The following is a 16,050-nucleotide window of genomic DNA, read 5'->3' as shown; positions in this document are numbered from 1 at the left end:
TCTGGTTTTTATCCCAGCATCAAATTCAATATATAAAGCTCAATTTAGAATGGTCTTGAATGTGATAATTGTCTAGACCAATTGAATTGTGTGCCTCAGCTTTTTCTGAAACAGCAAGAGCTTTTGATATTGTCATGGTTTTCATGTCTAAACACTAATGCAGTTCATTTGGTCAAGTATTAACTCTGTTTAATGTTTGGAAATAGGGAAAAACAGATTTCAGAGGTTGATATATAGTGTCTAGTTAGCATTTAAGTGTTAAAGGGAATTCCTATAGTTTTTTATGCGCATCTTTCTGCGCAGCCGACACTTTCTATGGAAAACTGAAATGAAGTCAACATTTGTTGAAACATGTGACATACAACCTTAAAAATGGGGAATCTTGAATGAAATAACATTTTCGATAAGTTTTATCAGTAATCAAATGTTGATACTGGTTTATGTTGTATTGACAAGTATCATGCCGGCCAGGTATCTTGCCATTTTTGTGGTTGTGTTTTCACATCGCAGTTTAGTTAGACTGTTGTTCATATAATGTAAGACAATTGACTTAGTACTGATAAGACAATATCACCTTTCAGATTATTTAGTATTCAATTATAGAAAGAATTAAGAATTTTTTAAACTTTTTTTTTAACTTCTAGCAGATATACATGTAATCAGTTTGGTCAGGTTCGCGCCATTTTTCGTCCGAACAGGTGTTGTATTCAAGCGGTCTTAACATAAAATTTAGCCTGGTGACCCATACATTTTTAGCCATTTTCATGCTCACAATACAATTATTCATACACAAGAAAAATAGGAAAAAATTCTATGAAACAGTTTTTTTTAAATTTATAAAAAATATTCTTCACTATGGGTACTTTTCATTGAAAAAAGTTCACAAAAGTAAATAGGAAACAAGATTTATTTTTCATTTGTACCCATAATTGTAAGGATATAGTATTACAAATATGACTATGATATCTAATAAGTATATAATAACATATATAATAAAATCTGTAAAAAGAATCAACCTTATTGTGCTGTTTTTATGTATATTTTGGTTGGTATTTATAAAAAAGCAGAAAATTATGAAAATGTTGAAAAATCGCTGGCAGTTTCAGCAACAGTAGGTGTGTTCAAAACAATTTTTCACAAAAACAAGCCTGGTGACCCATTGTTTTTATTTGTTCATTGTTTTCAGCACAAAAATTCCTATCATAATTTATTATATGTGAATTTGAAAAAATTTTATGAAAGGAAAAAAAACTATAGGAATTTTCTTTAAGTAAAGAATTTCAGTTAATTATTCAGTATTTAACACTCATTCTCATCAGTTATGTTCCTTTTAAGAATTTCTCCATTGACATAAATTTTGAAAAGAGTTATATATTCTATTAAATGATCGTAGTTGTCTTTTCCTAGAAGGGGAGAAAAGTTGAAAAATTGGTGTTAATTTCTCTGGATGTAGTTTATATAAATTTATTTAGCCCAGTGACGCTAATTGAAATTTAAAGTCTCCTTTGTAATTAGGACATTGCATTATGTGAGTTATAGGGATTAGATCTGACAACATTGGTTTTAGCTGCAGCCGCCTCAACTGCTAGACCATTGTTCTCAGCTTGAGCCTTTAGTGGCTGTTTGGGACACATTATAGTGTTATGCTGTCATTGAATGTGCTATGTATGCTATGTATCTGCAGTATATTGTGTTTTCTTGAAAGCTTGACATACTTTCCATGGAAATTTTGCATTTGTCTACATTCTTTTTCCACAGTTACTTTGGAATATCTACACCTGGGCTGTTTACAATTTCTTTATGCACAGGTAGATGTTGAAATTATAACCATGGCAAGTTTAAATGTCATGGTCATGATCACCCACCCTACTTATGGGTTCAGATATGTTTATGTAATTTTTCTTGTCTCGGGTCTATAACTTTCCTAAGGTCCTAGCCATGATGGCAAAATGGCATATAGTGGAACCCCTGTCCATTTTGTTACATGTATGCATTTGAGGATGTCTGTGAATGTTGTGCGTGTCCTTGAGAATTTATTTTTCTATGGTGAGATTTTGCAATAACTTTGCACTAATGACCAAAAGGCACAGGTCATACATTTCTGTGTCTTTATATATAACATAATGGGGCATTTGTGTCCTTTAGTAATATTAATTAACACATTTCCAATGACTTATAATGTAATTTTATAATGTGTTATTGTTATGTATGATAAAACCGGCACTCCAAATAGTATTTGCGTAGCTGTTTGTAAAGACCCTGCTACTTAGCAGACACTGACAAAACAGTGCTTTGGTCATTGGTCTTACTAAGCATTCAGATATTATTGACAAGCTTTTAAAACACCCACATCATCTTTATTTCTCTCTCTGAAAGTTGATATGTCTGCAAATAACTTAAATTGCACTTCAGTTAATAGCTTCTGCTAGACACTTCTGTGCCTGAACTGAAGTCTGTGAATTCTGTGACAGCATACAATTTAGCATGATAAAGCAATAAATGATTGACATGTTATTAGTCTCCAAAAAGTTGGGTTACACTCCAAGCAACAGATCTATAGTTCATTGTCACTGACTGACTGTTCTTCTTAGACATAATGGAATATTGTGGTAAATTGTTCTGTAAGGCCAGTAAGTGAAGGATGGTATACTGTACAGCTCTGGATTTGATCAATTCTTACCATTGTATGATAAGGAAAGGCTTATTTACTGACCTGTCTTGGAAACAACCAATTAATCAAAGCCAAACTTCAGATAGATTTTGAGGCTATGGTAAATAGACAAATACTGTCCCAGTACATAGCACTGTGTCCAGAACTTCCATTGGTTCTCCCATTATATTATGAATCTGGAAAGTCTTAGCAGAGATTCTCATGACCAGTACAGAACTCTGCAGTCTTTTCAATTAACAGACAATTAACAAAAAAGAAAGAATGAAAATAAAACAAAGAAAGTAATGAAGTCAGGTAGGAAAGGAAGGAGGGAGGGAGGGAGAAAAGAAGGAAGGAAGGAAAGAGTTCAAGAAAAGAAAAAGAAAAGAATAAGTAACAAATGAGGTCTAGATTTTTATTTGTTTTATTTGGGTTTAATGCGCCATTTTTCAACAGTATTTCAGTCATGTAACGGCGGGCAGTTAACCTAACCAGTGTTCCTGGATTCTGTACCAGTACAGACCTGTTCTCCGCAAGTAACTGCCAACTTCTCCACATGAATCAGAGGTGGAGGACTAACACTAGAGGTCACAATTTTGGCCCAATCTTAATGAAACTTGGTCAGAATGTTACCCTCAATAAAATCTTGGATGAGTTTGATAATTGGACATCTGGGGTAAAAAACTAGGTCACCAGGCCAGATCAAAGGAAAAGCTTGTTAACACTCTAGAGGTCACAATTTTGGCCCAATTTAATGAAACTTGGTCAGAATGTTACCCTCAATAAAATCTTGGACAAGTTCGATATTGGGTGATCTGGGGTCAAAAACTAGGTCACCAGGTCAAATCAAAGGAAAAGGTTGTTAACACTCTAGAGGTCACAATTTTGGCCCAATCTTAATGAAACTTGGTCAGAATGTTACACTCAATAAAGTCTTGGATGAGTTTGATATTGGGTTATAAGGGTTCAAAAACTAGGTCACCAGGTCAAATCAAAGGAAAAGCTTGCTAACACTGTAGAGGCCACATTTATGACTGTATCTTCATGAAACTTAGTCAGAAGGTTAATCTTGATGATTTTTAGGTCAAGTTCGAATCTGGGTCAAGTGGGGTCAAAACTAGGTCACCGGGTCTAATCAAAGGAAAAGCTAGTATACACTATAGAGGCCACATTTATGACCATATCTTAATGAAACTTGGTCAGAATGTTAATCTTGATGATCTATAGGTCAGGTTCAAATCTGGGTCAGGTGAGGTCAAAAACTAGGTCACTAGGTCAAATCAAAGAAAAAGCTTGTTAACACTGACTCTAGAGGCCATATTTAAGACTATATCTCCATGAAACTTAGTCAGAATGTTTATCTTGATGATCTTTAGGTCAAGTTCGAATCTGGGTCATTTGGGGTCAAAAACTAGGTCACTGGGTCAAATCAAAGGAAAAGCTATTTAACACTCTAGAAGCCACATTTATGACCATATCTTAATGAAACTTGGTCAGAATGTTAATCTTGATGATCTTTAGGTCAATAGATCAGGTGAGCAATACAAGGCCTTCATGGCCCTCTTGTCTTTTCCGATGGATTCGTTTTCCTTTTTTCTAGGGATGGTAATGGTTAACCAGTTAACAGAGTACTCGCTTGTGTTCCATGTATCGATTACGAAATTTAGTTATCGAGTACTCAAAAAAAAAATAATTAAAAATGAAAGAAAAAAGACTAGAAACAAGCCAATTTTAACGCGGCCGTTTAAATGACATCAGAGTGTCTACCTGTCATCTTTTTGATCAGTTACCCAGATTATACAAACACAAAGGTGTGAATTGATGCACAATTGTCAATAATGACCCCTCACAGGTGACATGTGTTTGAATAATCATGATCAACTGTAAATTGTAATTATGCTGCTTATTGCAGTACCACTTATATCATAAACAATTAGAAAATCACACCACACCTGTGTGCAAACGAGAACATATCCTTTGTAATTTAAGAAGTAGACCAGTCCAGTTTTATGCCGACTTCACAGTTTGCTCCATATGTTCGGCTTAGTGTTTTGTTGGTCGCCGATATATAGAATAATTACGATAACTGTTATCATCTATGTTGGTTTTACATTCACAAGTTTTCCCTTTAGCACAATGTAATTATTCACAACTGTATACAACAGAAAAATTGTTTTGAAAATTAAATCACTGCTTACGGGAGCCATGGTGAAACAACTAATGATTTTGAATTATCCCTTTAATAGTGAACAAATGCTAAATATGGCCGATTCTCGCCTATTCTGGCTATGGAAACCACTTTTAACGAGTAACCAAGTACTCAATAAAAATTGGCAAGTACTTGAGTACCAAAATCGGTGCTCGTTGCCATCCCTTCTTTTTTCAGCTTCTGTGATTATTGTTATACGCCCGAAGGGATGTATTATGTTATGGTCCCGGTGTACGTCCGTCCGTCTGTCCGTTAGCAATTTTGTGTCCGCTCTGTAACTCTTGAACCCCTTGAATGATTTCAAAGAAACTTGACACAGATGTTCACTACACCAAGACGACGTGAAGAGCGCATGTTTTGGATGTGTCATTTCAAGGTCAAAGTCACACTTAGGGGTCAAAGGTCATACGAGTGTGTTTTGTGTCCACTCTGTAACTCTTGAACTGCTTGAAGGATTTCAAAGAAACTTGGCACAAATGTTCACCACACTGAAACGACATGCAGAGCGCTTGTTTTGGATGACTAGCTTCAAGGTCAAGGTCACACTTAAGAGTGAAAGGTCATATGAGTGTGTTTCGGTCCGCTCTGTAACTCTTGAACTGTTTGAAGGATTTCAAAGAAACTTGGCACAAATGTTCACTGCACTGAGGAGACCTGCAGAGCGCATGATTTGGATGACTCACTTCAAGGTCAAGGTCACACTTAGGGGTCAAAGGTCATATATGACTTTGCTTTGTGTATATTGCTCTGCATTGCAGTGCTCTTGTTTTTATTTGGCAGATTCCTTTTTGTTCTCAATAATTTTTATTTTGAATTGCTACCCTTTTTTGTTACTATAAATAGCTTATTTTGAAACTTTTTTATTATTGGCCGTAGGGAAAAATGAGACCACTTTTCTGTGGTACAACATAGATGGTACATCCAATTTTTAGATGTATTTTGACATAACTTTACCTGGTAAGAATTTTTTTGTGGACTTAGAAATTTTTCTTTTTTTTCGGATTTCTTCTTTTTTGTTGTTTTTGTCCTTTGGGCTTCAACAGTCAAGTTCTTTAAACTGTGCTCCCATCCTCTGATATAACCATTCGGGCATATATTGGCCCGCTGGACAGCGCTCTTGTTATAATTGCATTAGACAAAAAGTTATGCCTCCTGTTTCCATAACTTGTTAGAATGCTATTTTTGTTTCTGTGTTTGTTTGTTCACAGTCACAAAAAGTCTCTGTCCATGTTCTGTTTTACATCTGGACAGTGTGGAAAATGTTAACTGTTTTACATTATGTTTGATGTGGTCAGTGTTTTAATGTAAACTGAAGCTGATTTTGCTGCCAGTATTTGTTTGTCTAGTCTGGTATATGTCTTAGTTATTGTTTAGTTAATATATAACAATTGTTTTATATTGAGGTACCTCAACATGAAGCAGATAGTGACCCTGTGGCAAGTGGTTAAGGTTACTGACTTATTTGCCGTCACTGCAGTTGACATGAGCCTCATTTGAGTTTTGTTGAATTTATGCATGTATTTGGAAGTGATATGCTGAGATATCTGAAATCCTAAGACACTTACAGACAGTCTTAAGATAGTTTTTGTCTTTGTCTGTCTAAATATGCCTTTATCACTAAAAATCTGCATTTGTCATTCACAGTCTTAGATAAGCCTTTTTGTCACTCTATTTTTGCATTTGTCAGTTATTCCTTAATCACTCTTAAATAATGCCTTTAATGTCAGTCTAATATATGCCTTTGTCAAGCAAAGCCCTTATCAGTCTGAATATGCCTTTTCCACTCTTACTTTACCTTTGTCGGTCTAAGACTGTCTGCCTTTAAGTTTAAAATACGTCTTTGTCAGTAAATTCATGACATTATCAGTCTAAATTATTCCTCTAATGTCAGTTTAAAGTATACATTTGACAGTCTAAGACATGTCTTTGTCAGTCTAGATATGTGTTATTCGTCTTTCAGTTCGCAGAAATTTATATGGGTCATTTTCCCACTGATCACACACAAAATGCAGCACGAGGGTTCAACGCAATAAGGGCATATCTACGTATAATAACTATATGTAGATACGCCCTTATTGCGTTGAACCCTTGAGCAGCAGCTGTAGGTTAGGGGTGGGGGTTAGAGGTCACTGAGTTTCAGCCCGTTCTTATTGTTACTTTTCATTACACCCCATATATATCTGGACCATATTTGTCCTCTCTGTACAGTGCAACCTCTGTAAAGCTACTTGGACGTTTGTTGTGCAGTAACTGTTGTTCCTCTGAAGAAATCTAAATACATAGGATTCACTAATAGAGGTTATACACTGTGTAAAGTAATTGAGCTGTTATAGATTGAAGGTCAACTAAATCTTCTATTTTAACTTAAAAAAGAAGATTTATAAACTTACTGAAATATTTATGAAGAAGTTTGGATCAATGCCACAGACAGTGTAATAACTTTGATATCATGCATTCTGTTTATTTCCCATTGCAGTCACAATTCATAAGATAATGCCCTTTTCTTTGCAAATAAATGAGCGGTGCCATGAGAAAACCAACATAGTGGCTTTGCGACCAGCATGGATTCAGACCAGCCGGCGCATCTGCGCAGTCTGGTCAGGATCAATACTGTTTGCTTTCAAAGCCTTTAGCAATTAGAGAAACCATTAGCGAACAGGATGGATCCTGACCAGACTGCGCGGATGCGCAGGCTGGTCTGGATCCGTGCTGGTCGCAAACCCACTGTGTTGGTTTTCTCATGGTGCGGCTCAAATCATCCTTCTGTAGAACAACAAAAAATAGAAAACAAAACGGAACATTTTCCAGTCTATTTATTTATTTACTATTGTTAGATCAACTTCAAACCAGACCTGGAGGTGATATTTATTTATGAAGTTTTGTCTATATAATGGTTTGCTATTTTTAGAAATCACTTGTTTTTTCTGAGAGGTGAATTTCGAGGATTTTTCCAGTGTTAACAAGCAGATTCATTTTCTCTGGTAAAAACATGATGCTAGGCCATCATGGATAAATCTTTCTTTTATTAGTAAAGATTGTGAAAGGTTAAGTTTGTTTTGATGGTTTTATTTAAATAAGAACATTATTAACAGATTTTTAGTAACAGTATTCTTACAATGTTAACATGTTCTCCAGAACTTTGAATTTAAGATATTATGTCCTGTCTAAAATTCAAACATAAGACCTCCAGTCTTGCACAATTTAAAGTCTTGTGTTGTTAGGGTAACTAATTGGACTGTTGTTGGAGCAGGGTTTCTGGCCTTGTTAAAGGGTAACTCTTGGGAGGATGTTAGGTGCAGGGTTTCTGGCCTTGTTAAAGGGTAACTATTGGGACTGTGTTTGGAGCAGTGTTTCTGGCCTTGTTAAAGGGTAACTCTTGGGAGGATGTTAGGTGCAGTGTTTCTGGCCTTGTTAAAGGGTAACTAATGGGACTGTGTTTGGAGCAGTGTTTCTGGCCTTGTTAAAGGGTAACTCTTGGGAAGATGTTAGGAGCAGTGTTTCTGGCCTTGTTAAAGGGTAACTCTTGGAAGGTTGTTTGGAGCAGGGTTTCTGGCCTTGTTAAAGGGTAACTCTTGGAAAGATGTTAGGTGCAGTGTTTCTGGCCTTGTTTAAGGGTAACTAATGGGACTGTGTTTGGAGCAGTGTTTCTGGCCTTGTTAAATGGTAACTCCTGGGAGGTTGTTTGGAGCAGGGTTTCTGGCCTTGTTAAAGGATAACTCTTGGAAGGGTGTTAGGTGCAGTGTTTCTGGTCTTGTTTAAGGGTAACTAATGGGACTGTGTTTGAAGCAGTGTTTCTGGCGTTGTTAAAGGATAACTCTTGGGAGGTTATTTGGAGCAGTTTTCTGGCCTTGTTAAAGGATAACTCTTGGAAGGTTGTTTGGAGCAGGGTTTCTGGCCTTGTTAAAGGGTAACTCTTGGAAGGTTGTTTGGAGCAGGGTTTCTGGCCTTGTTAAAGGGTAACTCTTGGGAGGTTGTTTGATGCAGGGTTTCTGGCCTTGTTAAAGGGTAACTCTTGGAGTGTTGTTTGGCGCAGTGTTTCTGGCCTTGTTAAAAGGTAACTCTTGGGAGGTTGTTGGAGCAGGGTTTCTGGCCTTGTTGAAGGGTAACTCGTGGGAGGTTTTTTGGAGCAGTGTTTCTGGCCTTGTTAAAAGGTAACTCTTGGGAGGTTGTTTGGAGCAGAGTTTCTGGCCTTGTTAAAGGTTAACTCTTGGGAGGTTGTTTGGAGCAGTGTTTCTGGCTTTGTTAAAGGATAACTCTTGGGAGGTTGTTTGGAGCAGAGTTTCTGGCCTTGTTAAAGGATAACTTTTGGGAGGTTGTTTGGTGCAGTGTGTTTCTGGCCTTGTTAAATGGTAACTATTGGATGGTTGTTAGGTGCAGACTGTTTCTGGCCTTGTTAAAGGTTAACTCTTGGTAGGATGTTAGGTGTAATGTTTCTGGTCTTGGTAAAGGGTAACTCTTGAAGGTTGTTAGGTGCAGACTGTTTCTATCCTTACTAAAAAGTAACTCATGGGAGGTTGTTCGGTGCAGTGTTTCTAGCCTCAAGGGTGACTGTTGAGGGGTTGTTTAGTGCAGTTGTTTCTGGCCATGTTAACGGGTAATTCTTAGGAGGTTGTTTGATCCAGTTGTTTCTGGCCTTGTTAAAGGGTAACTCTTAGGTGTTTTCCTGCAGTGTTAAGAACTTCATTGAACATTAATCAGTTCTTACGAAGAATTCTGAAAATCAATCTATGCAAGAGGGAGGTTCAGAAACACCCTCAGGGGAGCCTTTGGTAATTACTTCCTAAAATGAACAAAAAAGTTTTTAAATAAAAATACTGTGAGCAACAGTCTACGTAATTCAGGTGTTCTAGATTTACATATATATAACTTTAATTATACCCCCACCAAACATGTTTGAGGGGGGTATATAGGAGTCAGTTTTGTCCCGTCGCGTCCCGTCCCGTCCCGTCGCGTCCGGAAATCTATTATCTCAGTTATTACCAAATGGATTTGATTCAGACTTAAAATACATGTTCCACCTTATCACCCACATCATGTGACACAAGGTGCATAACTCTGACACCAAGTTTTCATGAATTATGTCCCCTTTTACTTAGAATTTAAGATTAATTTTGTTGTATTTTCACTATATCTCAGTTATTACAAAATGGATTTGATTCAAACTTAAAATAGATGTTCCACCTCATCACCCGCATCATGTGACACAAGGTGCATAACTCTGACACCAATTTTTTATGAATTATGCCCCTTTTTACTTAGAATTTAAGGTTGATTTTGATGTATTTTCACTATATCTCAGTTACTACTGAATGGATTTGATTCAAACTTAAAATAGATGTTCCACCTCATCACCCACATCATGTGCCCACATCATGTGACACAAGGTGCATAACTCTGACACCAAGTTTTCATGAATTATGTCCCCTTTTACTTAGAATTTAATGTTAATTTTGTTGTATTTTCACTATATCTCAGTTATTACTGAATGGATTTGATTCAGACCTAAAATAGTTGTTCCACCTCATCACCCAGATCATGTGACATAAGGTGCTTAACTCTGACATAAATTTTTTATGAATTATGTCCCCTTTTACTTTAAATTTAAGGTTGATTTTGATGTATTTATACTGTATCTCAGTTATTACAGAATGGATTTGATTCAAACTTTAAATAGATGTTCCACCTCATCACCCACATCATGTGACACAAGGTGCATAACTCTGACACCAATTTTTCTTGAATTGTGTCCCCTTTTACCTAGAATTTAAGGTTAATTTTGATGTATTTTCACTACCGGTATATCTCATTCTGATTGACTTAGAGCCAAAGGGAAGTAACCTTTTTTTAAACTTTTGTACTGAGTTTCTTCCCCTTAAATTCCAGGAATTAGTCTATTTTTAGAAATCCTATTTTTAGATTTTCAATATTTTAGGTATTTTTCTAACTTTTTTTTATTATAAGTCCTATGTAAAAAGTAAATACATTTTTCTGTTGTAACATGGGTCGGTAAGACACTTTTTTGTATTCACTTTTAGTGTATCTCTAATATTAGAGATTTTTTACATTTACTAGTATTACTATACTATTACTATACTAGTATTACTTATATGTGGAAGCCCAGGATGAAGTACTCCAAAGACTAAGTATTTTTAAGATTTCTTATGGTTGCCATTCTTCTGTGACAAGACCGTATGGTGGGGGGTATGAGTCACTCCTGTGACAGTTGTAGTTCCTTTTGTTTTCAAAGGACCATATTGCATTAGATGTCACTGAGAAAGGTTTTAATTGTTGGTTGATCATTAATTTTACTGAAGAAAGTAACCCTTATAACATAAAATTACATGTTATATTACCAGAAAGAATGAAGAAAAAATAAATTTTCTCTTTTCAGCTCAAGACTGTTTATCGTACATGGAAGCAGGTAGTGAACTGATAAAAGTGCGGTCAAACAGCCGGCAGTACCACCGAATTTTCTCCCTGAACCCAGATATGACAGAGGTCAGATGGCAACCTACATCTAAGAAACCTCACAAAGCAAGAAGTATGTTCTTCTAGTCACTGTTGTAATTAGATCTATTTAAATTAGATTTTAACCAACCTGCATAACAACTTTATAAGATAATTGTAATTAGAATTATTACACAGCAAAGTGGTTGCCGGATGAAGCTACAATGCAATTTTGCTAATAATTTAGCTTTCATAGAAAGAGTGGAAATAAAAATTTTTGAAGTTAATTCGAGAGGTTATAGGTTCGAAATGTCTAAAACACAAGTGCACCTCATAATACCCTCAGTACTAGGTCTTTCAAGGAATGGACACGAGTGACAAATACACATTGAGATATCTCCACAATGTAGTTTTACGGAGCTGAAGTAATTAAAAAGAGAATCTTCGGAGTGGACAAGCTGTTTAAACTGCCGCTACCCCTGTGAAAAATGTTCATGAACTTCATGAATTTATTCATGAACAAATTCATGAAATAGTTCATGAATAAATACTCATGAGAGTCAAAATTTATGTTTCATGAATTTAGATATTCATGAACTTGTAATAATACATGAACAAGTTCATGAATATCGAAATTCATGAAACATAAATTTTGATTTTCAAGAATTTTAATTCATAAACAGTTCATGAATATTGAAATTCATGAAACATAAATTTTGATTTTCATGAATTTTTATTCATGAACTATTTCAGGGTCGTGAAAACTTGTGACATTTTAAAAGGATTTTATTGTTTTTAAAATGAATGATTTATGACAACACCATAATTACTTATTTGATATCCAGTATACTCATGCTCCTTTTAAACCATTCCTATTATAACTGTAGTATGATAAATATTTCCTTCTTATTTGCTGCACAAACTTCTCAAAAATTGCTGAATCACATGTGCAAAAAATTTCCCAGCATGCAACAAAAAAATGGAAACTGATCATGTGACATTATATAAATACCATATGGCAGCGTGTGTGACATTGATATTGTCAACCCGAGGGCAGAATGTCACCCGAGGCGAAAGCCGAGTGGTGACATTCTGTTCCGAGGGTTGACAATATCAATGTCACACACGCTGCCATATGGTATTTATTTTATTATACCGAACAAAACTAAACACATAAAAAAAGTTTTTAAAATGTTTTTGATTCATTTAATTCAATACTTTCATCTTTAGCGCGGTAATCAGTTGTGTACACATTGAATAGCGACGTCATTACAATATGATATTGTGTACAAGGGAGGCAATCATGTGGCTAAAAACTGAAGCAGTTATTTGCCCTTATATGACATTCAAAATATCAGCGCGGTCACATGACCTGACAGTCACTTTCGCTTGGTCACGTGTCAAAAAGTTTGAAAAGGTTTCTGATAGTCAAAATATCGCCTTTTCGGGTAATGGGAGTTTACCATTGTAGACAAAAGTGAGGTATAATAATATTTAATGTTCATGAACAGTCACGAACAGTTCATGAACTTATGCATTATTGTAAAAGGTAATAAACCTAAGTTTTATGTTTAATGAATGAACAGTTCAGAAACTCACAGTTGGGTTCAAGATCAGGTACTGAACTAGAAAAAGGTTTTTAATTTTAGTACTTTTAATGAACCTGTGTTCATGAACAATTTTGCTTCTTACTAGTCTAATACCAACAGTAACTGTTCAGGAACTGGTAAAGTTATGTAAGTTATTGAACTTCTGATGTTTTTAAACCAATGGTTAAGAACCATCATTGTTCTAGAGCCACAGTCTAAGAACTGTTATAAAATGCTGGTTCAGGAACAGTTCTTTAACCCGTTACCACACAGAACAGAAGCCAAAGTAACCTCTTTTACATAACACTGATAAGTGATAATCAATAATCAATAATCGGTATATGGCTGATAAGCGTGACTGTCTTATCTGAACAGAGGTTTTGGCATTATTTTGTGATTACACACACTTATGTTAAAAATGTCATTATTTTAATATTTTCTGTAAGTTTGACATTATTTTTGTCAATGTAAAGTTTATAGCAATTTAAATTCTCTTTCCGATGATACAAAATTTATTGTAGTTTCTCTTTGAGTTTCGAAGATATAAAGTGTTAAAGTAAGGGAAATATATTTTTAGGCATAAAATTCTGTTTTGGATTACTTTCACATTGAAATTCATAAACAATTTCATTTTGATGTTTGAAAGTTTGATTTATAGTTAATAGACTCATCTTCCAAATCGGAATCGGTAAGTATTTATATAAAAAAACAACCATCAAACTGAATAACTCTACATAAATAACAGATCGTAAAATTTCTGAAAGTGCCAAAAGATCTCTGATACCGAGACTCGTAACCAACTACAGTATTCTTGTGCTAAAAATTAAAATATTTTTAGATAATATTACGTAATATTTTGATGATCAAACGTCGGTACATCACGGGTGACTTCCGCTGCAATTAACTATTGGGGTGTCATAAAATATTTGGAAGCCGCGGTCCTTTTGTTTTGATTAACACTTCCCGTTATGTAAGGCCATAAATTCCAAGCCATCATATACACCAATTGTTGTTTAGGGGGAATCCGCATATATCACGCGTGACCTTCATGACCTAACACATTTAAAAATACGTAGATGTTAATTGTTTGTTATTTTTAGAACGAGGAAAGTCCCGCGAACCGGCCAGTTGCCAGTAGTTTTCTCAGTAATTTTCCATGACGTAGAGTTGTGCACATGTAGGAAAAAACCCCGGTGTCTTTTTTTGCAAAGTACTCGATAAATTTAAATAGTAACCACATGATCTTGTACGTAAATAATGATGATGAAGTTAGTAAACATCCGGAATTTGTTTCTTTAGGAAAAGAACGAAAATAAAGCGATTGATTATGAGACACGAGATAATACGATTCTGTTCAAGTGGCCGTTAATCGGTATTATACGTTGCTATCGGGTAATCGATAGACACGGGTCAATACGTTTCTGTTTGGTAATTGATAGATATGGTGATAAACGTATCGATGTGGGAAAGGGTTAAGTTCTTCAGAAGTTCTTAAATGTTCAAGAACTTAATATTAGTTCTAGAAAATCTTTTACAGGGGAAAACCATAACCCTGTAGTTCCTGAATCACAATTTCAATCATTATCTGAATTTCATTTTCAAGTTCATGAATTTCTTAAATTATTTAATGGATTTTCTGAAATGTTCATGAACTACATTTACAAGTTCATGAAATGAAAGTAATATTCTTGAACTTGAGAGTTCATGAATTTAAGTAATTGAACTTTTCCTTGAAGTTCATGAACTTTTTTGATAATTCATAATTCATGAATTCTTACAAATTCATGAATAAATTCATGAAGTTCATGAACCTATTTCACAGGGTAGTGATATCTGTCTTTAAAGCTCACCAGAACTTTGTTCAGGGTGAGCTATTAGTATATGTGGATGGGCCAGCATTTTTTTATACGCCCGTTTGAAAAACGGGACGTATTATGGGAACGCCCCTGGCGGGCGGGCGGGCGGGCAGCGTCCACAGACTTTGTCCGGAGCATATCTTCTACATGCATGAAGGGATTTTGATGAAACTTGGCACAGTTGTTCACCATCATGAGACGGAGTGTCATGCCCAAGAACCAGGTCCCTAGGTCTAAGGTCAAGGTCACACTTAGAGGTCAAAGGTCAAATTCAAGAATGTCTTTGTCCGGAGCATATCTTCTTCATGCATAGAGGGATTTTGATGAAAGTTGGCACAGTTGTTCATCATCATGAGAAGGAGTGTCATGCGCAAGAACCAGGTCCCTAGGTCTAAGGTCAAGGTCACACTTAGAGGTCAAAGGATACAAGAATGAAAACTTTGTCCGGAGCATTTCTTCTTCATGCATACAGGGATTTTGATATAACTTGGCACAAATGTTCACCACCATGAGGCGGAGTGTCATGCGCAAGAACCAGTTCTCTAGGTCTTAGGTCAAGGTCACACTTAGGTGTCAAAGGATACAAGAATGAAAACCTTGTCCGGAGCATTTCTTCTTCATGCATAGAGGGATTTTGATATAACTTGGCACAAATGTTCACCACCATGAGACGTAGTGTCATGCGCAAGAACCAGGTCCCTAGGTCTAAGGTCAAGGTCACACTTAGAGGCCAAAGGTCAGATACAAGAATGACTTTGTCCGAAGCATTTCTTCATGCATGGAGGGATTTTGATGTAACTTGACACAATTATACACCATCATGAGACGAAGTGTCATGCGCAGTTTCCTTCTTTAGAATTACTTCCCTTTGTTGTTACTATAAATAGCTTATATTGTAACTTTTTCATTACTAGTCGTAGGGAAAAATCAAGACCACTTTCCTGTAGTACAACATGCATGCTACATCCAATTTTGAGGTGTATTTTGACCAGTCTCTACCTGGTAAATATTTTTATGAGGACTTACAATTTTTTTTTTGTTGATTTTTTTTTTTTTTTTTTTTTTTTTTTAAATTAACTTCCTTTAGTTGTTACTATAAATAACTTATATTGTAACTTTTTTATAATTGACCGTAGGGAAAAACCAAGACCACTTTTCTGTGGTACAACATAGATGTTACTTTCCAATTTTAGGTGTATTTTAAGGTATCTCTACCTGGTAAGGAGTTTTTTTGTGGACTTAGAAAAACAAAACACTTACAGTTATTACTATACAACCACAAAATTAAAATTCCATTTG

The 16,050-nt window shown here is 35.5% G+C and overlaps 1 protein-coding gene across 1 annotated transcript in view; it reads left to right on the top strand.

The window, feature by feature from the left end:
* The window catches only part of LOC123536068 (inactive phospholipase C-like protein 2), a 217,652-nt gene that overhangs the window by 38,468 nt on the left and 163,134 nt on the right, over positions 1-16,050 (top strand). Inside the window, exon 2 of the mRNA XM_045318863.2 lies at positions 11,251-11,400. Coding sequence (XP_045174798.2) covers positions 11,251-11,400 — 150 coding nt within the window. The remainder of the gene's footprint in view (positions 1-11,250; positions 11,401-16,050) is intronic.

The sequence above is a fragment of the Mercenaria mercenaria genome, chromosome 17 (genome assembly GCF_021730395.1).
Source record: "Mercenaria mercenaria strain notata chromosome 17, MADL_Memer_1, whole genome shotgun sequence".
NCBI classification, from domain to species: domain Eukaryota; kingdom Metazoa; phylum Mollusca; class Bivalvia; order Venerida; family Veneridae; genus Mercenaria; species Mercenaria mercenaria.
Note: the sequence above shows the minus strand (reverse complement) of the source record. Positions and strands in the feature narration are given on the sequence as shown.